At 42.9% G+C, this 25,782-nt stretch overlaps 3 protein-coding genes across 9 annotated transcripts in view; 2 read left to right on the forward strand and 1 right to left on the reverse strand.

Annotated features, from left to right (window-relative positions):
- The window catches only part of PHF20 (PHD finger protein 20), a 132,341-nt gene extending 119,428 nt beyond the window's left edge, over positions 1 to 12,913 (forward strand). For all 7 annotated transcript variants that reach the window (XM_006089479.3, XM_023754436.1, XM_023754437.1 and 4 more), the window contains 3 exons: positions 3,870 to 4,266; positions 6,869 to 7,052; positions 10,373 to 12,913. In XM_006089479.3, coding sequence (XP_006089541.1) covers positions 3,870 to 4,266; positions 6,869 to 7,052; positions 10,373 to 10,515 — 724 coding nt within the window. In that variant the 3' untranslated portion in view covers positions 10,516 to 12,913. The remainder of the gene's footprint in view (positions 1 to 3,869; positions 4,267 to 6,868; positions 7,053 to 10,372) is intronic.
- A 1,574-nt stretch (positions 12,914 to 14,487) lies between these two features.
- SCAND1 (SCAN domain containing 1) lies at positions 14,488 to 15,400 on the reverse strand. Its single transcript, XM_006089481.3, has one exon. It carries the CDS (start codon positions 15,195 to 15,197, stop codon positions 14,688 to 14,690), a length of 510 nt encoding a protein of 169 aa, XP_006089543.1. The 5' UTR covers positions 15,198 to 15,400; the 3' UTR covers positions 14,488 to 14,687.
- Positions 15,401 to 21,041: 5,641 nt separating this feature from the next.
- Positions 21,042 to 25,782, forward strand: part of CNBD2 (cyclic nucleotide binding domain containing 2) — a 56,360-nt gene continuing 51,619 nt past the window's right edge. Inside the window, exon 1 of the mRNA XM_006089482.3 lies at positions 21,042 to 21,154. The gene's annotated coding sequence lies outside the window, so the exon portion shown is untranslated. The remainder of the gene's footprint in view (positions 21,155 to 25,782) is intronic.

Consider the following 25,782-nt stretch of genomic DNA (forward strand, 5'->3'; position numbering starts at 1 on the left):
CTGTGGAAATAATGTCCTGCACGATTTTTCCAGAGGAGAGACACTGCTAGGGTCCGAGGCGACTTTGTCTCAGGAGGGTAGCCTCGATCAGTCCCTCCCGCACTCCGGTCTGTGCTACCACCAAGTGCGCCGCACTCCCGCACCTGCTCCCCCTCGGCCCCCCTCTGCTGGTCTTGGTCGCCCTTCACTGCCCTCCCTGCTGGCGTCGTCGCGGAACACAGCCAGCTTATTGTTCGTTTGGTCTTCCCTCACAGCCTGCTGTTCAGTCATTTGGTCGTCCCTCACTAACCCCCCTGCCGGCCTGGTCACCCCACGCAGCCTGCTGCTCAGTCATTTGGTCGTCCAGAAAAGTTTTGATTATACAGAAAAGTTTTAGGCCTTTTGGAGCTGGACTAACCCCCCTGCCTGCCTGGTTGCCCCACTCAGCCTGTTCGGTCGTCCGTTCGGTTGTTTCGGATGTGACGGCCCCTGGCTCTTCATATATATAGGTTACTCATTTATTTCAGCCCTTTGTATTCAGCATGTCTCTATCAAAATAAACCTACATTTCTATGAAAATTGAAGCTTTTGTTTTTTTGTGGCCCACATAAACTTAAGTCTTGTTTATTTGGCCCGCATTAGCCTTTGAGTTTGACATGCTTGATATACATAATATAAAAATTATCATCTCAATCGTTTTTTAGTGTACACTTCAGCAGTGATAAGTGCAACCAATCTCCAGAATTCTTTTCATCTTGTAAAACAGAAACTCCATACCCATTAAGTAATTCCTCTCCATTTTCCCTCTCCCCAGCCCCTGGCAGCCACCACTCGACTTTCTGTCTCTATGAATTTGACTACTCTAGGTACCTCATTCAAATGGGATCCTACAGTAATTGTCTTTTTATAACTGGTTCATTTCACTTACCATAATGTCTTCGAGGTTCATCTATTTTGTAGCCTGTATTGAATTTCCTTTCTTTTTAAGGCTGAATAATATATCATCGTATAATACCGCATTTTGTTTATCCATTCATCCTAAACATCCTTGATTGGTAAACGAAGTAAAATCGAAAGCTATTGGAAGAGATATTGTTGGCAAGCCTGTTCTCTAGCATAGAGGTTGCTCATTAAATATGCCTCTTGATAGTTTGCTTATACAGAAAAGTTTTAGGCCTTTTGGAGCTGGACTTCTGGCTTTTAATGGCCAGAGTTTGGAGTTACATAGAGTGTGAATTCCCTTTTGTGGTCAAATTCTACATGTCAGGTGACACAAGTTTATGTAAACTCTGAGAAAGACATTTGGGTCTGTTGGCTTTTATAACCTACCCCCTTTTTACCAAATAGGGCAACTGGGCCTTGAGTGGAGCAACCACTCTCTTGTGGATTATGGGAGTAGAGCCAGGATTAGCATTCAGGTCTCGGCTCCTGTCAAGTACTTGTTCTAATCTTCCTAACTGCCTCTCCATGAATTTTCTTTTGGCATTAGCATAATCTATGGCAGGGACAGGTTCTCTTCTGTAAAAATCTCTCCTTAAGTTCTCCCATGAGCCTGCCCATAGATTTCCATTTTAGTTAAGTTATCAACAATGACAAACTAGTGCCACGAGTGAGTTAGACATGACAGGCCAATCTTCGACAAGGTTTTCTTTTGTTTGACTAGTCCTGGAGGCCTCTTGGCGCCAGGCAGAGTAGAGTGTCAGAACCCAGAGATGGCAGGATGAAGGTCTTCTTTCTCTTGCATTCTGGTGCACAGAGGCCTGGGAGTGGTTGAGCAGGGCACATTCAGCAAGAGTATATAATGGTATGGGTGAAAGCTAAGCTGTTATAACAGAGACCCCCCAAAATAGAGACTAAAACAAAAAGGAATTTTCTCTCTCACATAATAAATGGTTCAGGGGTAGGTGGGGGTCCAGGCCAGGTAGGGGTCCTTTCTCCAGGGTTCTATCTAGGGACTTGGATTCCTTCCGTCTTATTCCTCTGGCATTCCATTGGGATTATCCTCATCTGCATGGTTGATGTAGTCTCATCTGTACCTCAACACTGCTGCAAATCCCAGGAGGGTGAAAGTAGCAAAAGGGAGAGCAAACAGTTTCATGGATATACCTAACTGCAGGGGAAGCTAGCCAGGTGGCCTTGAGCCCTGCTGAAACTCAGGAATGAGGTTGTAGTGGGTATAAAAGAAGGGAGGATAGTTGCTGGGTAATATTAGCTATTATTGTTATAGTATCTGTTGAAGCAAACTGAATCAAGTGACAGCCCTGACTGGGATGTCAGAGACTAGCTATTCTTTCACATTTTATAAAATTGGAAAACTTTACCACATTTAAACCAAATTAATTTCTTCTTAATGAGATGCCAGAAATTGACTGAGGTGAGTGGAAGGTGGTCTATGTCAGAGCCTAAAAATCCTCAGGTGATGCTCCTGATTGTGAATTTTGCTGTGTTTCTTTTTATTTGCAGAATCAGTCAGAGGGTGTTCTTTTTCTTCTCACTGAGATGCCTGTGCTCCTGTCCCTGTTCCATATTCAGGAACCTTGTCCCTTCCAAATCCCACTTAGATCTTTCATCTTTATAGCAGTGGCTTTGTACTGGAATTAAATCTGACTTTTTCTAGCAATTCAGAAAAAAGGTATAGGGAGACCTTTTTAGTCATTATATGTGGAGAAAAGATCTTGAGAGAGGGGGAAGTGGTCCCAGTATGTCTGTGTAACATGGATGGTCTCTCTTATCATAGGTTCTGGATCTTCATTCTCAGAAAAATTGTTCCTTAAGGGGACTGGCCAATTTATTTTCAAAGGCAAACTATAAAACGGATAACTTCGGAGCATCTGTTGTCATTTAAAAAGCAGCATGCATGGTGTACATACCTTCTTCATGATTGTCAGGGCTTATAAGGAAAGTCCAGTGTCATCCTTGTGTGGAGTAGTAGTTGGGACTTCAAATCTTAGCTGGGAGGGTGAAAATTATGAGGGAAGAAACAAGACTTTTGTGATTTTCATGCATAGGAGGTCAATGCTGTGGCTTCTGTGTTCCATGTTAACATATTTCAGACTGTGGTGGACCTGAAAGTTAACAATGACTCCCATTTCCTAATGCAATTGAAATTTTAGGGGTGTATCAGGTCCGGAGTTCCTGGTATAGGCTGTGATACCTTGTTGAAGGTGGCCCAGGGACCCATGCTGCCTTGACGTTGGTTGTTCCCTCTCCTTCCCCAGTGAACAAGAGTGGTATTGGTATTGGGGATTGCTGGAGTGGGAGAGCTGAGAAAGGATAGTTGCAAACCCTTGGGAAAAGAATTGTAGGTTTTGTAAGATCACTCAATGCCTTCATATTTATGACCTATTCCATTTTTGCAGGAAGGCTTCAGTAAAGTGTGTGAGTTGGGAGTGGGGTTGGGGGGCGGTGGTACTCATCAGTGGGAGTTGCTGGTGAGTTAAGCTTGTGCTTTCCTGGTGATCAGTGTTTCTCAGCTGGGGCTGGGAAGGTACCGTTGACAATTGTACCATGGGATAACTCTGTGTGGGATTGTCCCAAGCATTACAGGATGTTTAGCATCCTTGGATTCTATGAATTAAATGCCAGTAGTACCCCTCATCATTGTGACATTCAGAAGGTCCCCACACGTTTCTACACCTTTGTGAACCAAATGTGAGTAGCATCTGTCTGTCCTCCCATTCACTGCAAGTGTACACAGTGGGAGCTTGCCTGGAGGTGGTTTCCTCAGAGACCATGGATTTCCATTCCCTCTTGCTTGGCAAAAGGTGGTTTGTGACCAGGCAGCCCAGGTGGGAGCTCTTTTCTGTGCTGGGAGAGCGTTTGGGAACTGAGAAGCCCCTGCAGTGGTTCCACTTACTCTAAACCTCTCTCCATGTTTGCCTTCCCCACAGAAGCAGGGAGCATCCTGATCTGCAGCTGTGGTGTCAACCTTGGAAACAGCATTCAGGGGATGGGAGAGCTCATTCCAGACACATCCAAGTCGCTGAAGCCAAGAGCAAGGAGGAAGCCCTAAGCTATAGAACTTTGAATGGGGCAGTGGAGAAACCCCTGCCCCTGCCTCGGTCTGTGGAGGAGTCATATATCACCAGTGAGCACTGCTACCAGAAGCCCCGCGCCTATTACCCTGCTGTGGAGCAGAAGCTGGTGGTGGAGACGCGGGGCTCTGCCCTTGATGCAGTCAACACCCTCCATGAGAATGGTGATGATTCCCTCTCCCCGCGCCTGGGCTGGCCTCTAGACCAAGACAGGAACAGGGGAGACAGTGACCCCAAACCCAGCTCTCCAAAGGTATATGACTTGCTTATACTTGTTTTTAATTCAGTGTTTAAGTGCTTGTAAATTCTCCTTCTAGGGAAGATGTTTATTATAAGATTACTAGAGGCCCGGTGCATGAATTCGTGCACCGGTGGGGTCCCTTGGCATGGCCTGTGGGGATCAGGCCGAAACTGGCAATCCAATGCCACCTGCTGCTCCTGCCTGCCACTCCTGCTTATCCTGGCCCTGCTGTGCCTGCCGTAGGGCGCCAGTCAGGGCGCTTGCCAGCCGTGAGCCTTGCATCTGACGCCCGTCGGTCAGCTGAGTGGCACTCCCGCTGTGGGAGAGCACTGACTTCCAGGGGCAGCTCCTGTGTTGAGCATCTGCTCCTTGGTGGTCAGTGCGCATCATAGTGACCAGTCGACCAGTTGTTCAGTTGCTCAGGCTTTTATATATATAAATTAGAGGCCCAATGCATGAAATTCATGCAAGGGGCTCAGCCCTCGCAGCCCCAGCTGCCTCGTGGCCCCACAGTCCCAAAGCCCCGCCCACTGGTTGTTCCGGAAGGCCATTCCGGAAGGTTGTTCCACCATCTGGTCTAATTAGTATACTAGCTCTTTATTATATAGGATATATAGATATTTATTGTAAAATCATATTTAAAATTGCTTATCACAGATGATTTGTTTTTTCCCCCTTTTAAAATGGGTGCAAAGTAAGGAGAGCTCACTTAAATCAAAGATCATTGGTTATGGGGAATGCCCACAAAATGGCATAGTCTGTGGGAGTTGGGGTGGAGAGGTAGGAAGTAGCAAGGAGAAAAGGGTTGATTAGGACTTGATAAATGAAACTAAGTTAGGAAAATGAGTTTTGTTGTTGCTGGTTTTTTAAAATGCTATTTATGTTATAATTGTATCTTGGCATGAGCCAAGATGAGTCAAGCATTGTGTTAGGCATAAGTTTTTCCAATACAGTTCTGTGATAACTTTACTTGAATATTTAACTTTGCTTAAGAACATAGCCCTAACATAAGAACAGTCTGTTTGTCAAAATATTTGCAAGTTTCATCAGTTTTCCCAAACCACTCTATTTTTTTGTTTTTCAAATCATTCTTTTCTGAAACTCCATGTCATCTTCTTGCTAAAGTTGTCATCTTTAACTGGTCACTGGTCTTGTTCTATCCTGTTCTCAGTTGTCAGTGAAGCTGTGTGTGATTTAAAAAAAAATGTTTTTATTGACTTTAGAGAGAGAGATAAAAACATCAATGATGAGAATCATTGATTGGCTGCTCCCTTACTGGGGGTTGAGCCTGAAAACTGGGCATATGCCCTGACCTGGAGGTGAACCGTGATCTCTTGGTTCATGGGTCAACACTCAACCACTGAGCCACACCAGCCGGGCGAGGCTGTGTGTGATTTGAGAGCTTCTATACCCTGTCATCCTTACTTTCACAGAATTGCTGGTCGGTATCACCAGTGTTAAATATGTTGCTGTTTATTGCTGAGCATCCTAAATTATAAGTCAAACAAAGGTGAGCCTAGTATCTCATTCAGTCTGTGCCCTTGCCAGTGTCAAAACAGTGCTGAGCAAGGCTGGTAAGGATATAGTTTTTTTTGAGGGAGACCCAGTTTCAAGTCTGGACTAGGATCCACTTACTCTGTGGTCCTAAACAGGTCACTTCACCTCCCCTGGCTTCATGGCTTTGCACATAGTAAGCTCTAAATAAATCTTAGCTAAAATCTATTTCAGCCGAAACCGGTTTGGCTCAGTGGATAGAGCGTCGGCCTGTGGACTGAAAGGTCCTAGGTTCGATTCCGGTCAGGGGCATGTGCCTGGGTTGCGGGCACATTCTCAGTGGGAGATGTGCAGGAGGCAGCTGATCGATGTTTCTCTCTCATCGATGTTTCTAACTCTCTATCTCTCTCCCTTCCTCTCTGTAAAAAATCAATAAAATATATTTAAAAAAATCTATTTCATTTCAAATAAATGAATAAAAGGTTGATCTCACAAACTCCAGAAAAGGTTTACACTCCTGAAGACTAGGCAGATTTCATAGAGGTGTCTGGAACATAATAAAAAATCAGAAAATACTGGGTTTAAACAGGGCAGGCAGGGTTAAAAAATCTCTTTCATTGATGGCAGCCTGACTTTAGGTCAGCACTGTGTTTTATCTATTTCATCCTCAGGAACATTTAAAGTAGATTTTACTACTACCATCTTTTCCAAAAGGGAACCAGAAGCTCGGAGAGGTGAAATAACTTATCCAGGTTCATGTATTCAGCAAGACATAGAGCTAGGACTTAAAACTCTTGTTTGATTCCCACATATCTTGTTTATACTTGCCCTGCTATACTCTGATCTCAGGGCTCTGGAAGCCATTCTTTGAGGCCCACGTCAGGCCTAGGGCATTGGACAAGCCACTGAGAAGCAGCTGTGGAGTCCTTGGAGCCAGAGGTGTGTGCTGCCCTGAGGTGGTTGCAGTTGGTACAGCAGGCACGTTTTTGGCCAGTGCCCAAGAGAGGGAGGAGAGAGATAGACATTTGGAATATTTAAACTGCAACTGGTTTTTCAGTTGGTGTCAAACGCTGGCTGGAGCTGTCTCTACTCAATACTTAAATGTCAATTGCATCCCCAGGTGAGGGAATATGTCTCCAAAAAGGTCCTACCAGAGGAAGCCCCTGCTCAAAAGCTGCTGGACAGAGATGGAGAGGGGCTCCTGAGCTCCCAGCACCAGTGGCAGTTTAACCTGCTGACCCATGTGGAATCTCTTCAGGACGAAGTCACGCATAGGATGGACTCCATTGAGAAGGAGCTGGATGGTAGGTCTCCTGCCTACTTCTCTGCCCATTGGCGGGCACTGTGAGCTTGCCAGGATGAGCTGCTTTCTGAACTCCCCTACCTGGCTCTCCAGGGACAGTGTATTCTTGCCTCCTCTTTTTTTCAGTTTCACCCACCTCCATTCTCTTCTCAAGATGGACCAGCCTTACTTTTAGTATTTATCCGTTACTTGTAAGGACTGTGTGATGCTAGGGGTTCTGCCCCACTTGCCCAGTCTTTTCTGCGGAAGAGCAAGTAGGCTCTGCCTGCAGACTGTGTGTGAGTTGAGCAAATCTTTACTGACCGAGTTCATAATTGGGTATCTGAGGATTAGTCTAAAAAACACATAGCACTTTTATTTCTCCCCTTGATAAAATCTGAAATGAAGCCTTCTCCTCCATATCAGTAGAGATCAAATAGAACTTTACAGAATCATTTGTGTAGTCCTTGGGTATTTCTCCCAGATATTAGTGGTAACAGATGGACGTGGAGGACAGAACTTGTGATGATGAACATGATCAAGTTCAGTCCCTTTTGATCCCCAGGAAGTTGCCAGGTTGGTTTTTGAAGACAAAATTCCTTCTTGATTATTCACTTTATTTCCTAATTATTTGTTTTCATCCTTAAAATAGAGCGTGATTAAGAAATAAATGTTCTGTTTGAGGATGCTGAGTACAGTCAAGCTATTACTTTAATTGGGGATATAAAACATACTATGAAGGAACTCAGGGAAATGCCATATGCTACACAAGCTAGGGTCATAAGGTGTGTCCAGGACGTGTATGGCTGACGCCATGCCGGGGGAGAACTGTTTGAGGGGCAGCAGTTACAGCCAGGCTTTCTGGAACTCCTGGGACTGAAGCGGAGCCTTGAGGAGAGGGATGTCTTCTGCTGAAGAGGTGACTCAGAGTGGATGATAAGAGGACTGGTTCTACTGGAAAATGGATTGCCACATTGGAGGATAGTGAGAGAAAGAGAGATCTACATGACCTCATGCTTATGTCTTGTCCCTGAGGCAAACCTGAGGAACTGGGATTAGGAGGCTAATCCAGGGTCCATTGTGAGGGCATTTCTGGAAGAAGTTTTTATGTCTCTTTTACTCCTAAAAAGTTTGCTTGGGCTCCTTAGAGTTGTAACTGATACCACTATTTGTGAAAATGCTATTAGATTGCTGAAAGAGGATTGAATGTCAGACTGAAAATTGTTGATTTTCAGAGAATGGCAGTAGGAGTGGCTATGGGTCCCAGAGAGAAACTGGGTGAACAACATTCTGTTGTTGCCAAAGGAATCTGCCCTTAGGGGAGAAGTCAGAACCTACCTACTTCTTTAAGATTTACCAATGTATTCAAACTGGTCACTATGGAGTTTTTCTTGCTCAAGAGGTCGGTAGCCACTCTCATGTGACTTTGATTCTTTACTCTTGTTTTCAAGTTCAGTTCTGAGAAGGCAGTCTTATTTATTTATTTTTTTTCAAGTCTTGTACTTGTTGGAATCAGGAGGAGGGAATGTTCCTCTCCTTGGAACACCCAGGTACCAAAAAGAAAATCTGAGAGAGGGAGGATGGTGAGCTCTGCAGAGCTTGAGCAGTCAGTGGAGCATTTTGCTAGACCGTTCCTACATTTTTTCACTGCTTTTGTTGAGTGCTTGCTATGTTCCACGCACAATTGAGTGTTAGGGATATATCATGGTGAGCAAGGCAGACTTGGCCTCTGCCTTCATGGAGCTTGATCTTGTGGTAGAGACAGATATTAATTAAATCACCCATTATAAGTGATTACAAACCGGTAGGTGCTCCAAAGGAGAAGAACATGAGCTAGTGTAGCACTCATAACAGTGGGACCAGACTCACGGTGTAGAATTGGGAAATGTTTCCCTGAGAAGTAACTTGCAGGAAACAAAAGATTTAGAAAGGTGAGGAGGAAGGTGGAGGGCTGGGTTTGAGGAGGGGAGATGATTGTGTGTGAGACTACGAAGCTGCTTGAGAAAGCCTTATCAACTCTAGAGCTGCACTAATATAGTCACTTGCTATGTGTGGCTGTTTAATTAAAATTAAATACAATTTTTATTTTTTTTTGTTAATCCTCACCCGAGGATATTTTTTCCATTGATTTTTTTTAAAGAGAGGGAGGGATGAGGATGGGGGTGGGGTGGAGATGGGGGAGAGAAACATTGATGTGAGAGAGAGACATCAGTTGGTTGCCTCCCGGGGATTCAACCTGCAGCCCAGTTACGTGCCCTTGACTGGGAATTGAACCCTTAACCTTTTGGTGCATGGGCCAGCACTCTAACCACTAATCAACATTGGCCAGGGCTATAATTTATTTTTTAACAAATTTTATTTATTGCCCGGCTGGCATGGCTCAGTGGTTGAGTATCGACCTATGAACCAGGAGGTCATGGTTCGATTCCCAGTCAGGGCATATGCCCAGGTTGGGGGCTCGATCTCTAGTAAGGGGCGTGCAGGAGGCAGCCGATCAATGATTCTCTCTCATCATTGATGTTTCTCTCTCTCTCTCTCTCTCTCTCTCTCTCTCTCTCTCTCTCTCTCTCTCTCTCTCTCTAAAAAATATTTTTTAAAAAATTTATTGATTTGAGAGTAAGTGGGGGGGGAGAGAGAAGAGAAATATCAATTTGTTATTCCACTTATTTATGTATTCATTGGTTGATTCTTTTTTTTTTTAATATATTTTATTGATTTCCCACAGAGAGGAAGGGAGTTTATTGATTTCCCACAGAGAGGAAGGGAGAGAGCTGCCTCCTGCACATCCCCTACTGGGGACGTGCCTGCAACCCAGGTACATGCCCTTGACCGGAATCGAACCTGGGACCTTTCAGTCCGCAGGCCGACGCTCTATCCACTGAGCCAAACCGGTTTCGGCACATTGGTTGATTCTTATTTGTGCCCTGACCTGGGATCGAATTGGCAACCTTGGCATATCAGGACGATACTCTACTAACTGAGCTACCAATCCAGGGCAAAATGAAATACAATTTAAATTCAGTTTCTCATTTGCACTAGCCATGTTTTAAATGCTCAGTAGGTACATATGGCTGGTGGCTATTGTATCAGACAACATAGACCATTTCCATGTTGCAGAAAGTTCTATTGGACTGCACTGCTCTAAAGCATTTGAGTTTTGTCCTGGGGTAGTATTTTGTAGGGAGGTTGATGAATTAATGTTGATGCCTGAACTGGCCTCCCCTTCCTGCCCCCCATGAGTGGTCAAATGGGATATGGTGTTGAAATTGGTGCTGAAATTGACAGTCTTACACATCAAGTGTTGGGAACTCATTGGATTTTCTCTCTCTCTTCTGCCTGCAGTGTTGGAGAGCTGGCTGGACTATACTGGGGAACTGGAGCCCCCGCAACCCCTGGCCAGGCTTCCACAGCTCAAGCATTGCATTAAGCAGCTGCTGACGGACTTGGGCAAGGTGCAGCAGATCTCGCTCTGCTGTTCAACATGAAACTGGGCACCCAGAACTAATGGGGACACAATACAGGGGTGCCTGCAGGAGGAACTTTGCATTTTTTAAATAAATAAACCTAGCATGCCGAATGCATGTGACACCGACTGACTTCAGGGATCTGGGCAGATGGGGTGTGATGGACATTGGACAAAGAGGCCATTTGGGCTGCTGGAGGGCAGGGCACTCTGATCTCAGAGCCTACCAAGAAGGTAGCAAACAGACTCTTGGGATTCCCTTCTGTGCACATCGTTGAATGAAAAGTGAGTCTTTTTGCACAAACTTCACTTGAAATCGTGCCACTGATGATAAATGGAATGAGAGCCAAAAAAGTTTCGTCGGAAACTGTTGTAGATTCAACTTGCAGCTTATTTAATTGACTTTTCTGTCAGGTTGGGGCACATGACAAGCCTTGTGGTTTCTGCCTGGCATGGATATAGGCAGCAGGTTTCATTTTCATTTTTCCAGCTTCATGGGAATGTCGTGACTTCACCATTCTGTGGAGATTGGGAAGGAGCAGAGGCCTTGGCTGCCCTGCCTTCTCTGTCGGACTCTTCACTTTTTTTCATCACATCTTGTGCATGACTTCATGGTACTGGGGACAAGTTTTGTATGCTTTTATCCCAGAGTTGGCTGGGTTATGTCTTTTATAGCAGAGCCCATACAGCCAGTGGAGGAACTAGAATCTCACTGTTCGAAGAAGCTAGGAGGAATTCCAAACTGAAACAGGCAGGGTCTGGGACCCAAAGGACAGCATTTTCTACCCACTTCTTAATATTGACAGCTTCCCAGTTCTATTTAATGTCCAAAAAGTGTTTCCCCAAATTTTGAACTCTTTCACTGTAAAGATTTGTTACAAAGAATGTGGTTTGGGGAATTACCTTATTTTATATTGCTGTAAACAAACTTTAGATTCTACATGTGCCACTTTCCTCCTTCCCTGAAGGGTGTATGTTTAATAGTGGCATTTTCAAAATTGTTTTAATATACTTTAACACTTTAAATTTCCGGTTTGTATTATTTTGTGAAATTAAGGTGATTATGCTGCTTATGGTCCAGATACAATTTGTACCTTTTGAGATAATATTTGTTACTCTCACAGGTTACGGTTCTACATGTAATTGCTATATTGTTGTTTTTTCCTTACTAGACAAAGTTAAAGAAAATGTTCCATGTTTTGAGGAGTGACCTGTTTCACTGTTTTGTTTTCTTAATCACTAAAAAAAAAAAAAGCAAAGCACAGTTGTCCATTAACACTCACAAGTTAATTATGGGTTTATGAATCTGTAATGTTATATGCTGCAAATATTTACTATGTAAACGTGAAGTAGCCAATATCTCAATAGCAATGACAGTATCTCCAGCGATTTGTGGATGGTTAGGCTTTAGGCACAGGTCATTGTAGTCATGAAGGCCTCTGTACCAAGATCTATTTCAGGGAATGCTGTCCAGCGATTTGTTCACCATGTGATATAAAATGAATTTAGGACAAGTTGACCTGCTGTAGCTTTTCCATCAGAGGGAATACATGTAGCTATGACATCTGTAATAAAGCTGACACAATTCCTCTACAAAGAGGCTGTTTCCCGTTGCTAAGGTTGGCGTTTCTGGTATAGGAAGAAACCCTCTAGGAGTGTGCATGGCATCTATGTTTTGCATAATTTATCAGACAGCCTCATAAGAACTGTGTGATGCTTGTCTGAAAAGGGAAGAAACATGATGGTTTTCTGTAGCCACAACTGTGAGGTATGACGACTTGTATTATTAGATTACTGATATTTTCCCCCTTAAAATAAATTTGAGTGTCACATTTGAGGGAGCTGTAACTTTAAGACAATTTCATGTCTTTTTCAAAGATGGAATTAAACTACCCTAATTTTGTCCGTTAGTTGGGCTTATCGTTTAAGTTCTGCAAAGAAAAAAAGTCCCATTTCATTCATTGTGACTTTTGTCTGTAGGGAAGCAGGGATGATTCCAAGTTCTGGTAACCTCAGTGTGCTTCCCTAATTTAAAGCCATGTTAAGGGGCTCCATCCTCATTCCTGGGTCAATCTGAATAAACCCCAAGTTGGAGCACTGGAAACAGTTATTTGCAAATATTACTGTTACCATTTAGAAATATGTACACTACCTAAGTTTTCTTTTGAGTAAAACTATCCACCTTTTAAAAAATTGCCTTGACAAACAGTTCTGGTTTGAGTAATCATTTTGTTTCAAGTGATAGAGTATATGCAAGGTGGACCCTTGATGAGCCAACGTTGCACTGTGGATACATTATGTTTACGCGCTATTAGAACAGAAGGCGCTGTATATAGAAATGTTGCTTTGAAGCAATATTTGCAAAACACGCAAACTTCTGTATCTGTATTTGGAAAAAATAAAACAGGTTTTTGTTGCTATGTTTGTCAAGTTATTGAGTTATAAAATTCTCTATTCTAATATGCATTATTTAACTTTCTATAATCTTTTAAAGGAAGTCTGCTTTTACATTCTAAACAGATTTTTCTGCAAGGAGGCAGATGGATATAAAAGCTCAAGACCCTAAATCCCAAGAAAGTATGCAAAATACTTTTGAATTAATTTAAGTGTGTAATATTCAAAAGTAAAATGTCCCACACCAGCCTCTACCCCAGTGGTTCTCAACCTTGGCTGCACATTAGAGTCACCTGGGAATCTTTTTAAAATCCTGATTTCTGGGCCTCATCCTCCGAAAATTCTGTTTCTTTGTTATGGGGTGGGGCCACAACATTACTAACAAAGAAACAATTTCCGGAGGATGAGGCCCAGAAACCAGGATTTTAAAAAGATTCCCAGGTGATTCTAATGTGCAGCCAAGGTTGAGAACCACTGCTCTAGCCCATTTTAGCTCATTTGTTGTGAACTGCAGGTTTATTAGATTTTGATTATTGAAAGCAGTGCAGGGAAGACAGGTTTGGTCTTCCTGATGAGATGGCACCCTGATGCATTTAGGGTACTTTTGAGACAAATCCAAACTGCCTGTGGACCCCAATTAGCTCCTTCCTGGTTGGGCTGAAGACGCAAGGAACAGAGTAGGTTTTAGATTTCATAGTAGAGCTTCCCTATTTCCATATTCCTTCTTCCCTTTATTTTTTTCTTAATCCTCACCTGAGGATTTTTTCCCATTGCTTATCAGAGTGAAAGGGGGAGGGAGAAACATTGATGTGAGAGACACATTGCCTTCTGCAAGCAAAATGCTCTAATTGGACACTGGTCAGGGCTCCTTCCTACCTTTCTAAACAATTATGCTTATTTAAAAAATAAATGGAAGTGGTTGGAGAGAAATTTAAATGGGTAGCTCTCCTGGCCGGGCAGCTAAGTTGGTTAGAGCCATCTGCCTGATAAGCCAAGGTTGCATGTTCGATTCCCTGGTCCGGGCACATAGAAGAATCAACCAATGAATCCATAAATAAGTGGAACAACAAAATCAATACATTTTTAAAAAATGCCTAGCTCTAGCAATATAATCAATTAGTTCACACCAGTTCTGCTTAAATCCTTCTAGAAGCCTAAAATTTGGCAAAGACGGTGAACCTGGAGGCATAAACCAGAGCTAGCAAAAACTAGTCTCTCTAAGGAACTGCTCTGAAACCTATTAAAACAGCCCAATGGTTTGGGCCTTTTGGGAATCTGTGCCCAAAGGGCAGGCTATTAGTGGCAGTGCTGGTTTAGAGGTAGTCAGGTAAACAATCATTTAATAGAGCCAGTTATTTGCCTGCCTGATGTCACAAATATATATAGCAAGATGTGTCACTATTTTCTCAGGTAGGAAAACAAGCTTACATTCTAGCTAGTGAGAGGGGGCGAATATGGAACCCTAATTACAGACTCCAGCAAAACAAAGGACATCCAAGTAGGGTCCTGGGAAGCGTGCAAGAGAAAAATTTCCCAGATGTGGCGAATGCCTAGGCCTAGCCAACACGTAAGGATCCAACAAAACCCAACGTAGGCCAAGTGAATTAGGAAACAAAGGCTTTATTCTCATGGGCTCCCACTAACCAGAAATCAGGTTGAAATACGCTCGGGAAAATAAACCCAGTAAAGAAGGAAAAGGGCTACATCAGACTACAAGAGCTGCGAAAGCTCGTTTTCATGAACGTGGAGTGGGGAGCGAGGCTCCAGTCCAGAGAGCCCCGGGACCAGGCCGCCCGCCGCTCAGCCGGTGATGCGAACATCGGTGCGGCGGTGAAGCCGCCTGGCCCGCGCCGCCTCGGGCAAGATGGCGAGCAGCTGCTCTTGCACCAGCATCTCCACGATCTGCTCCTTCGTGCGGATGTCGGGTCGCAGCCACTGGCGAGAGAGCTCCCGCAGCTGCCGAAACGCCTCTCGCGGGCCCGCTGCGTCTCGGTAGCGGAACTGTCGGAAACGCTGGCGGAACGTCTCCGGACCGGGCCGGGAGCCGCCAGGGCCTGGGGAGGAGCGCGGAACGGCTTCAGCAAGCGGCGCGGGCCCCAGGGGTGCGGGCCCCGCGGAGGCAGCCACGGGCGGAGGGATCGCTTCGGGAACAGCGTTGGCGTTGGAGGGTTCGGGCGGTGGAACCTCAGGAATCGACGAGGAGCCCGCAGCGTTACGCTCCGGGCCTGAGCTCGGGCCGGCTCCTTCCTCTTTCTCCCGCGGCGACGCGGAGCTCCCAGTGGCCGCCAAGCCCTGATGGGTCGCCTCCATGACTCCGGATCTGGACGTCACTCTTTGTCCTACGGCTGCGGGTCCAGCACTGCGTTTGCGCCGGGTGGGCGAGAGGAATACGTTTTCCGCTAAAGGGGAGAGTCTGTGCAACCGGAGGGAGGCGGGCTCCGGGAGAACGGAAAGCGCGCCAACGCACCGACCGCGGCGACGCCCCTGGGCGGACGGAAGCGGAAGTCTCCGCTGGCATCTCTATGATGAGCTCGGCGCGCGAGCGCCCGGAAGCCGAGTCCCGGCGACAGACAGCGGCGCCCCCTTGCGTTCGCGAGTCGCGTCAGGAGACCTGTCGCGGGCGAATTTAAGCTGCGGTGGCCCTTCCTTGGAATGGTGGCGCCTCTAAGCACCAGTTCGAGGAGTCAGAGTCGGTGGACTGGGAGGAGCCGGAGGAGGAGGAGGAGGAGGACCAGCGGGGTTCTCTTCCGCTGTAATCTCTTCAGCTTGCAGGTGACCGGCGCCAGCTCCTGTGCGCGTCTACTCACTAGACCCTGATTAGGACGCCGGAGCGGGACGTGGGGAGGGGGTTGGGGGTGGGGGCCGGTCGGGCACTGAGGGAAAGTTCTCTTGCTCTGTCAAAAGTGGACGGCATCCTGCCTTCCTATGTCACAAAGTAAATACTCAAGAACTTTGCCGTTATTATTTCTTGCGTGTCCTCTGAAACCAAGGGACAGGTGATTCTGAGTTGGGCTTTTAACTTTAGGATTAGTAAATACACTAAATCAGTGATGGCGAACCTTTTGAGCTCGGCGTGTCAGCATTTTGAAAAACCCTAACTTAACTCTGGTGCCGTGTCACATATAGAAATTTTTTGATATTTGCAACCATAGTAAAACAAAGACTTATATTTTTGATATTTATTTTATATATTTAAATGCCATTTAACAAAGAAAAATCAACCAAAAAAATGAGTTCGCGTGTCACCTCTGACACGCGTGTCATAGGTTCACCATCACTGCACTAAATGCATTGCTCCATATGGTGGTCACTAGCCACATGTGCTTACTGAGCCCTTGAAAGGTGGCTAGTTGGAATTGAGATGTACTGTAATTTAAAATACAGGAGGGCCCTGTTGGTTTGGTTCACTGGCAACCATAGTAAAACAAAGACTTATATTTTTGATATTTATTTTATATATTTAAATGCCATTTAACAAAGAAAAATCAACCAAAAAAATGAGTTCGCGTGTCACCTCTGACACGCGTGTCATAGGTTCACCATCACTGCACTAAATGCATTGCTCCATATGGTGGTCACTAGCCACATGTGCTTACTGAGCCCTTGAAAGGTGGCTAGTTGGAATTGAGATGTACTGTAATTTAAAATACAGGAGGGCCCTGTTGGTTTGGTTCACTGGTTAGAGGGTCGACCTTCAGACTGAAAGGTTTCTGGTTCGTTCTGGTCAAGGGCACATGCCCAGGTTGCAGGCTCTATCCCCAGTAGGGGGCGTTCAGAGGCAGTTGATCAATGATTCTCATCATTGATATTTCTCCTACCTTCTCTGAAGTCAATAAAAATATATTTAAATAAATAGAATACACAAGAGATGAAAACATATCAAGCATTCTTCTGAGTCCTTAATGGTATGAAATTAGAAATCAGCTACAATTAAAATGCTCAAAAGCAATCAAACACATGGAGGCTAAATAGCATGCTATTAAACAATGAATGGGTTACCAAAGCGATCAAAGAAGAAATAAAAAACATCCTGGAAACAAATGACAGTGAAAACACAACAATCCAAAATCTATGGGACAGTGAAAGCAATCCTGAGAGGGAAGTTCATAGAACTACAGGCCTACCTGAAAAAACACACACAAAAACAAAAACAACAAGAAAAACTGGTAATAAGTTAATTAACCCTACAACTTAAAGAATTAGAAAAAGCAACAAGAAAAGCCCAGAGTAAGTAGAAGGAAGGATAGAGATCAGAGTGGAAATAAATGACATATAGACCTAAAAAACTATATAAAAGATCAATAAAACCAAGAGCTGGTTCTTTGACAGGATAAACAAAATTGATGAACCTCTAGCCAGATTACCAAGAAACAGAGAGGACCCAAATAAAATCAAAAACAAAAAAGGTGAAATAACAACTGACTCCACAGAAATACAAAGGATCATTAAAAAACAAAACAAAACAACTATGAACAACTCTATTCCAACAAACTGAACAACCTGGATGAAATGGATATATTCCTAGAAAAATACAATTTTCTAAAACTCAATAAAGAAGACTCAGAAAACCTAAATAGGCTGATAACTACTGATGAAATTGAAGCAGTAACAAAAAAAAAGAAAAGCAAAAGCCCTGGTGCAGAAGTCTTCATAGGGGAGTTTTACCAAACATTCAAAGAAGAACTAACACCCATCCTCCTCAAACTATTCCAAAAAAAATTCAAGAGGAAGGAACACTTTCAAGCTCTTTCTATGAGGCCAGCATTACCCTAATCTCAAAACTAGATAAAGAGCCTACAAAGAAAGAGAATTACAGGGCAATATCTCTGATGAACATAGATGCTAAAATCCTCAACAAATTTTTAGCAAACCAGATTCAGCACTACAGTAAAAAGATTATACACCATGACCAAATGGGATTTATTCTAGGATGCAAGGCTGGTACAATATCTGCAAATCAATAAATGTGATACAGCACATTAACAGGTTGCAAGACAAAAAGTCACATGATCATATCAATTGATGCAAAAAAAGCATTTGACAAAACCCAACATCCTTTTTTTTGATAAAATTCTCAGCAAAGTGGGAATAGAGGGGTCATACCTCAACATAATAAAAGCATTATATGACAAACCTACAGCCAACATCATACTCAATGGGCAAAAACTAAAGCCATTTCCCCTAAGAACAGTAACAAGACAGGGATGCCCACTTTCACCACTCATGTTCAACATAGTACTGGAAGTGCCAGCCATAGCTATCAGACAAGAAGAAGAAATAAAAGGCATCCAAATTGGAAAGGTGGAAGAAAACTGTCATTATTGGAAGACAACACGATATTGTACATAGAAAACCCTAAAGACTCCATCTAAAAGCTACTAGATTTACTAAATGAATTCGTTAACGTAGTAGGATGCAAAATTAACATCCAGAAATTGATGGCATTTTTTTAAAGGTAAGGCCTGAATTTATTTATTTATTTATGAATATATTTTTATTGATTTCAGAGAGGAAGAGAGAGGGAGAGAGAGATAGAAACATCAATAATGAGAGAGAATCACTGATAGGCTGCTTCCTGCACACTCCACACTGGGGATCGAGCCCACAACTGGGGCATGTGCCCTGACTGGGAATCAAACCATGACCAGATTTTTAGGTCCATGTTCAATTACTGAGCCATGCTGGCCTGGCCGATGGCATTTTTATATACCAATAATGAATTCTCAGAAAGAGAAACTAAAAAAACAACAACAAAAAAATTAAGATACTTAGGAATAAACCTAACCAAGGAGGTAAAAGACCTGTACTTGGAAAACTACAGGACTTTGAAAAAGAGATAGAGGAAGATATAAAGAAGTGAAAGAAAATACCGTGTTTATGGGTTGGTAGAATCAACATCATTAAAATGTCCATACCACCCAAAGCAATCTATAGATTCAGTGACAAACCCATTAAAACACCAATGGTGCTGAAACCGGTTTGGCTCAGTGGATAGAGCGTCGGCCTGCGGACTGAAAGGTCCCAGGTTCGATTCCGGTCAAAGGCATGTACCTGGGTTGCAGGCACATCCCAAGTGGGGGGTGTGCAGGAGGCAGCTGATCGATGTTTCTCTGTCATCGATGTTTCTAACTCTCTATCTCTCTCCCTTCCTCTCTGTAAAAAAATCAATAAAAAAAAATGAATCTCTGTATTAAAAAAAAACAAAACACCAATGGTATATTTCACAGACTTAGAACAAACTATCCAAAAATTTATATGGAATAAAAAAAAAAAAAGACCCTGAATAGCCACAGCAATCTTGAGAAAGAAGAACAAGGTTGGAGGAATCACAATACCAGATATCAAGTTATACTACAAAGCCACTGTGCTCAAAACAGCATGATACTGGTACAAGAATAGGCATACAGACCAATGGATCAGAACAGAGACCCCAGAAATTGACCCAAGCCATTATGCTCAATTAATATTTGACAAAGGAGGCAAGAGCATACAATGGAGTCAAGATAGTCTCTTCAATGAATGGTGTTGGGAAAATTGGACAGATACATCAAAAAATGAAACTAGTCCACCAACTTACACCATACACAAAGATAAAATCAATCAAAATGGATATAAGAGATGAAACCATAAAAGTCTTAGAAGAAACCACAGGCAGCAAAATCTCAGACATCTCTGTAGCAATATGTTTACGGATACATCTAGGACAATGGGAACTAAGGAGAAAATAAACAACTGGGACTACATCAAAATAAAAAGCTTCTGCACAGCAAAAGAAGCCATCAACAAGATAACAAGAGAGCACAATGCTTGGGAGAACTTATTTGCCAATGATACATCCAATAAGGGGTTAATCTCCAAAATTTATAGGGAACTCATAAAACAACAAAAGGAAGATAAAAAATCCAATTTAAAAATGGGCAAAGGACTTAAATAGATACTTCTTGAAAGTGGACATACAAAAGGCCAAGAGGCTTATGAAAAAATGCTCAAAGTCACTAATCATCTGAGAGATGCAAATCAAAACAACAATGAGATACCACATCACACCTGTCAGAATGGCTATCATCAACAAATCAACAAACAACAAGTGTTGGTGAGGATGTGGAGAAAAGGCAACCCTAGCACACTTCTGGTGGGAATGCAAGGATGGTGCAGCCACTGTGAAAAAGCAGTATGGAGTTTCCTGAAAAAACTAAAAATGGAACTCCCATTTGACCCAGTGATCCACTTCTAGGGATATATCCCAAGAAACCAGAAACACCAATCAGAAAGGATATATGCACCCCTATGTTCATAGCAGCACAATTTACAATAGCTAAGATTTGGAAACAGCCTAAGTGCCCATCAGCAGATGAGTGGATTAAAAAACGTTGACACATCTATACAATGGAATACTATGCAGCTGTAAAAAGGAAAGAACTCTTACCATTTGCAACAGCATGGATGGACCTGGAGAGCATTATGCTAAATGAAATAAGCCAATCAGAGAAAGATAAGTATCACATTATCTCACTCATATGGAATCTAATGAACAATATAAACTGATGAACAAAAATAGATCCAGAGAGAAGCATCGATCAGACTGTCAAACCTCAGAGGGAAGGCAGGGGACGGTGAGCAGGTGGGAAGATATCAATGAACTTATATGCATATATGTATAACCAGGAACACAGGCAATAGGGTGGTGAAGGCCTGGCAGGTCAAGCTGGGGGAGGTCAATGGGGGGAAAAGGGGATATATGTAATTCTTTCAACAATAAAGATCTACAATAATAAAAGTGTAATATGCTAATTAGACCGGACGGCCAAACGACCTTCTGGACAAAGCCAGGGCTGTGAGGCAGAGTCCCTTGCATGAATTTTGTGCATTGGGCCTCTAGTTATAAATAAATAAATAAATAAACAAACAAACAAACAAACAAATAAATAAATGGTACTTAGTACAAAAAAATGCAAGATATCTCAATCATTTTTTATATTGATTACATGTTGGAATAATATTTTGCATATATTGGATCAAGTAAAAGATAGTAAAATTAATTGCACTGTGTCATTTTACTTTTTTAAAAATATTTTTTTATTGATTTCAGAGAGGAAGGGAGAGGAGGAGAGAGAAACATTAATGACGAGAGAGAATCATTGATCAGCAGTCTCCTGCATGCCCCTAACTGAGGATTGAGCCTGCAACCTGGGCATGTGCCCAGACCTGGAATTGACCCTGGGACTCCTAAGTCTGCAAGCTGATGCTCTATCACTAAACTAAACCAGGTAGGGCTCATTTTACTTTTTAAATATGGCTACTAGAAAGTTTTAAATTACATAGATGGCTAATATTATATTTTTATTGAATAGCACTGTGGTAGGGTAGGCTGCCCTGGTAGAATCCCCATTGCAGGGTTTATTTGCCTTGTTGAGAGGATTAAACCAGTAAAACCCTTGGAAAGAAAGGACTTTAAAAATGTTTGCTGTTGTCTTCATTAGGTAAATTTTTTGCTATCTCTAAGCTACAGTTTTCTTATCTGTAAAATGTGGTGTAATAAAATTTACCTCATAGAAGTTATGAGAATTCAATGAGGTGATGCAGGTAAAAGCATGTAGCTCTGACAGCCCTTCAGTAAGTGATGTATTCTGTTTGACAGTTGACTCACAAATATACTATTTTGTATCCCAATTTTATGAATAGGGAAATTAAAGGCCAGAGAGAGACAGGGGTCCTAAATGATAGGTTTTATATGAATGACCCTTGCAGTCTCTTTGAGCTCTGTGCAGAATGAATGGGTCTGTTTAATAACCATCAACATACCAGTTACCCCTCCCCCCATCTCTTGGATGGGTAGAAGCAGATCTTCACGGAACAGTTTCCAGAGCCTGAAAACTGTGGAGGTCATCACAATGGACCTTTAATGTATTTTTAGTTACTGCCATGTGAAAATTGGGAGATCTCACATGCAATCTGGATTTCCAGGTTTTCTCTTTTTTTTATTTTTTTTATTAAGTCTTTATTGTTCAGATTATTACATTTGTTCCTCTTTTTTTCCCCCCATAACTCCCCTCCTTCCAGCTCCCACCCCACCCTCCGCCCTCACTCCCCACCCACTGTCCTCATCCATAGGTGCACGATTTTTGTCCAGTCTCTTCCCGCATCTCCCACTCCCCTTTCCCCCCCAAGAATAGTCAGTCCATTCCCTTTCTATGTCCCTGATTCTATTATAATCACCAGTTCATTCTGTACATCAGGTTATTTATTCACTTGATTCTTAGATTCATTTGTTGATAGATGCATATTTGTTGTTCATAATTTGTATCTTTACCTTTTTCTTCTTCTTCCTCTTCTTAAAGGATACCTTTCAGCATTTCATATAATACTGGTTTGGTGGTGATGAACTCCTTTAGCTTTTCCTTATCTGTGAAGCTCTTTATCTGACCTTCAATTCTGAATGATAGCTTTGCTGGATAAAGTAATCTTGGTTGTAGGTTCTTGGTATTCATCACTTTGAATATTTCTTGCCACTCCCTTCTGGCCTGCAAAGTTTCTGTTGAGAAATCAGCTGACAGTCGTATGGGTATTCCCTTGTAGGTAACTGAGTTTCTTTCTCTTGCTGCTTTTAAGATTCTCTCTTTGTCTTTTGCTCTTGGCATTTTAATTATGATGTGTCTTGGTGTGGTCCTCTTTGGATTCCTTTTGTTTGGGGTTCTCTGTGCTTCCTGGACTTGTAAGTCTATTTCTTTCAGCAGGTAGGGGAAGTTTTCTGTCATTATTTCTTCAAATAGGTTTTCAATATCTTGCCCTCTCTCTTCTTCTGGTACCCCTATAATTCGGATGTTGATACACTTGAAGCTGTCCCAGAGGCTCCTTACACTATCTTCATATTTTTGGATTCTTTTTTCATTTTGCTTTTCCGGTTGGGTGTTTTTTGCTTCTTCGTATTTCAAATCTTTGACTTGAATCTTGCGATCCTCTGGTCTGCTGTTGGGAGTCTGTATAATATTATTTATTTCAGTCAGTGTATGCTTAATTTCTAGTTGGTCCTTTATCACAACATAGAGGGTGTCACTAGATTTCTTGAGAATCTCACTACATTTATCGGCGGTTTCTAGAAAATTCTTGAAAAACCTTATAAGTGTGGTTTTGAACTCTATATCCAGTAGTTTGCTTTCCTCCATTTCTGTTATTTGTGTCCTGTTTCTTTGTCTCAGCATTTTTTATGCTTCGCTGTGTCGATAGAGTGGCTTTCTGTGCTAAGTGTGCCAATTACCTGAGAAAGACACTCTTGGTGCACCCCTTTGTGGGCTTTATGCACAGTCTTGTTGTAGTTAAGCCTTGATTGTTGTAGGTATCACTGGGAGGAATTGAACTCCAGGCCAATTGGCTGTGAGAATCAGCTGTGTCTGCAGTGGGAGAACTTCTGTGCTGGAGACACCCTTCTGGGGCAAGACTTGCTTCAGTGGGGCTTTGGTGCTCACTGAGTCTGCCCCCTGAGTGTGTCCCTTATGGATCTGAGGAGTTGTAATCTGGATGGTCCCACTCTGACCACCGGGTACACTGGCTCTTGGATCTCTAAGGAGGTGCTAATTTAGCCTCTGTCTGAGGCTACCCAGCAGGATCTATGGAGAGATCTTCAGATTCCTCTTCTTTGCTTGGGGTTTGGAGATGCCCAGATGAGGCCCAGCTGTGAAGCAATGCAAGCTGCTGTGGGGCCTTGGGCCTTATTTTGGAAGTTCTGGGTCTCTCTGACTCAGCTGCAGTTTGTTAGGTAATTTTCAGATTGCAAAGGGCCAGGCATTTCATATGCAAAAGCCTCTGTGCACAGCTTGGGCGGGGCGGGGTCTCAGGGGATCAACAGGGTGGAGCAAGCAGCTATGGCTGCTCCTCAGTCCTATCCTAAGAGGCCCCGTGTCTCAGTGTCCCGGTAATCTCTGCAAGCACCTCTGAGAGAAAGCCGTCCTCGAGTTCCGCCTGTTGCCAGACAGTCCAGTTTCTCCCCGTATGAGTCTGGGTCCCCAGAGACTTGCCGGGGACTGGAGTTCAGAGCAGTCAGGAGCTTGAGACTCCCTCCCGATTGAAAAAGACAACCGTGTCCTCAGTTGCCAGCCCTTTCCACGTGCACCTCTGTACCTCTGCACTTTACTTCCGCACCTCCTCTGAGTCTCAGTGTGCTTTTCTCTTTCCTTCTAGTTGTAGAATTTCCACTCAGCCAGCCCTTCCTTCTGTGGTTCTGGCTGATGTCTGTTTTGTCTTTTAGTTGTATTTTTGAAGTGGTTGTGCCAGGCAGCAATTTCCGGTGTTTACCTATGCCGCCATCTTGGTTTTCTCTCCTATTTATTTTTTACTATACCTCCCCTTTAAATGAAGAGAGCCCATTCCCCAATTAAAGGTAAGCAAGTTAAAGTTTTTAAAAAATTTGATTGATTGATTTTTAGAGAGAGGGAGAGAGAAACATTGATTTGTTGTTCCACTTATTTATGCGTTCATTGGTTGATCCTTATATGTGCCCTGACCAGGGATTGAACCCACAACCTTGGCGTATCAGGATGATGCTCTAACCAACTTAACTATCTGGTCAGGGCCCTGCAAGTAGAGTTTTAATAATATTATAACCAAAACATTATGCAGGTCAAATAAAGCAGTCTCAAGCTCTGTTTGGCCCATGGATGGCTTGTTTTTGGCCTCTGCCAGCCTAACCTCTTGGACATCTCACATCTGGCCATATCTCATGATCCCTGAACAGGCCCTGCCCTTTCTTCATATATGTTTATAACTTTATTATAGCAAGACTTTGTCTTATGGAGGTGGTAGCATTTTTCTTCCCCATCATATTGTGAACTTCAGGTGAGCAGAGATCGTGTTTTACTCATCTTTTTCTCCTTTATACATAGTTGGAACTCTATAAATGTTTGTTACATAACTTTTATAATTAGTAAAACAATAATGTTATCTTAAAAAGAAATTATTTCTGGAATTAACTCTAACTCCATTTTATAAGGAGGAAAGTGAGGGTCCATGTGGTTTTACCCAAGATCACATAGGAATAGGACCAGTGCTCTTTCTGAGAGTCTACTTTGTAACAGTTCAGTTACAAGATTAGGAACTGGGACAGAAATAGTACTTTATTAATTTCTAACACTGACTTTAATATCTGAATGAGTCCTCAGCCTGCCTCCTAGCAGACGACTTAATTTAGATGTCTGTAGGTAAATGGAGAATCAATTCAGTAATTTTGAGGGAATGCAATTTCAGGCTTATTGATTCAGAGCGCTGTAAACTTCCTGCTTCTTCCTCCCTAACACTGATCCAATTTCTAGGGAAATTATACAACCACAGCTGGCAGGAGGTGAGGTTGGGAGTGTCTACTTTTGGGGTCTTATCAAGTTAAAGGTCTTACTTATTGGCATCCTCTGATGCCCCTCACTAGTCTGGGTCCTATCCATGTCACTTGGATCCTCAGGCAACTCAGAGAACTGATGGGACCACCCTTCTGTCCATAGCCACATTCTGCCATCTCTCTTGCTTTCTCCATGCCCAGTAGTTTCTCTCAGAAATCCCCTAAACTTTTGTAGAGGATTTTCTTCAAGACCAGGTTAGTGGTAGGGAAGACAAAAACTCCATACTGTTCTTTCTTTCTTTCTTTCTTTCTTTCTTTCTTTCTTTCTTTCTTTCTTTCTTTCTTTCTTTCTTTCTTTCTTTCTTTCTCTCTTTCTCTCTCTCTCTCTCTTCTTTTCTTCTCTTCTCTTCTCTTCTCTTCTCTTCTCTTCTCTTCTCTTCTCTTCTCTTCTCTTCTCTTCTCTTCTCTCTGTCTGTCTCTCTCTCTCTTTGGCACTCTCTCGGGGAGCTGAGTATTGTTTCAGAAAGGGTTAGGACAATCGTTACAAATAAAAAAGAAGCACGAAAAAGAAAT

This window comes from Myotis lucifugus, unplaced genomic scaffold, assembly GCF_000147115.1.
Source record: "Myotis lucifugus unplaced genomic scaffold, Myoluc2.0 scaffold_60, whole genome shotgun sequence".
NCBI lineage: Eukaryota > Metazoa > Chordata > Mammalia > Chiroptera > Vespertilionidae > Myotis > Myotis lucifugus.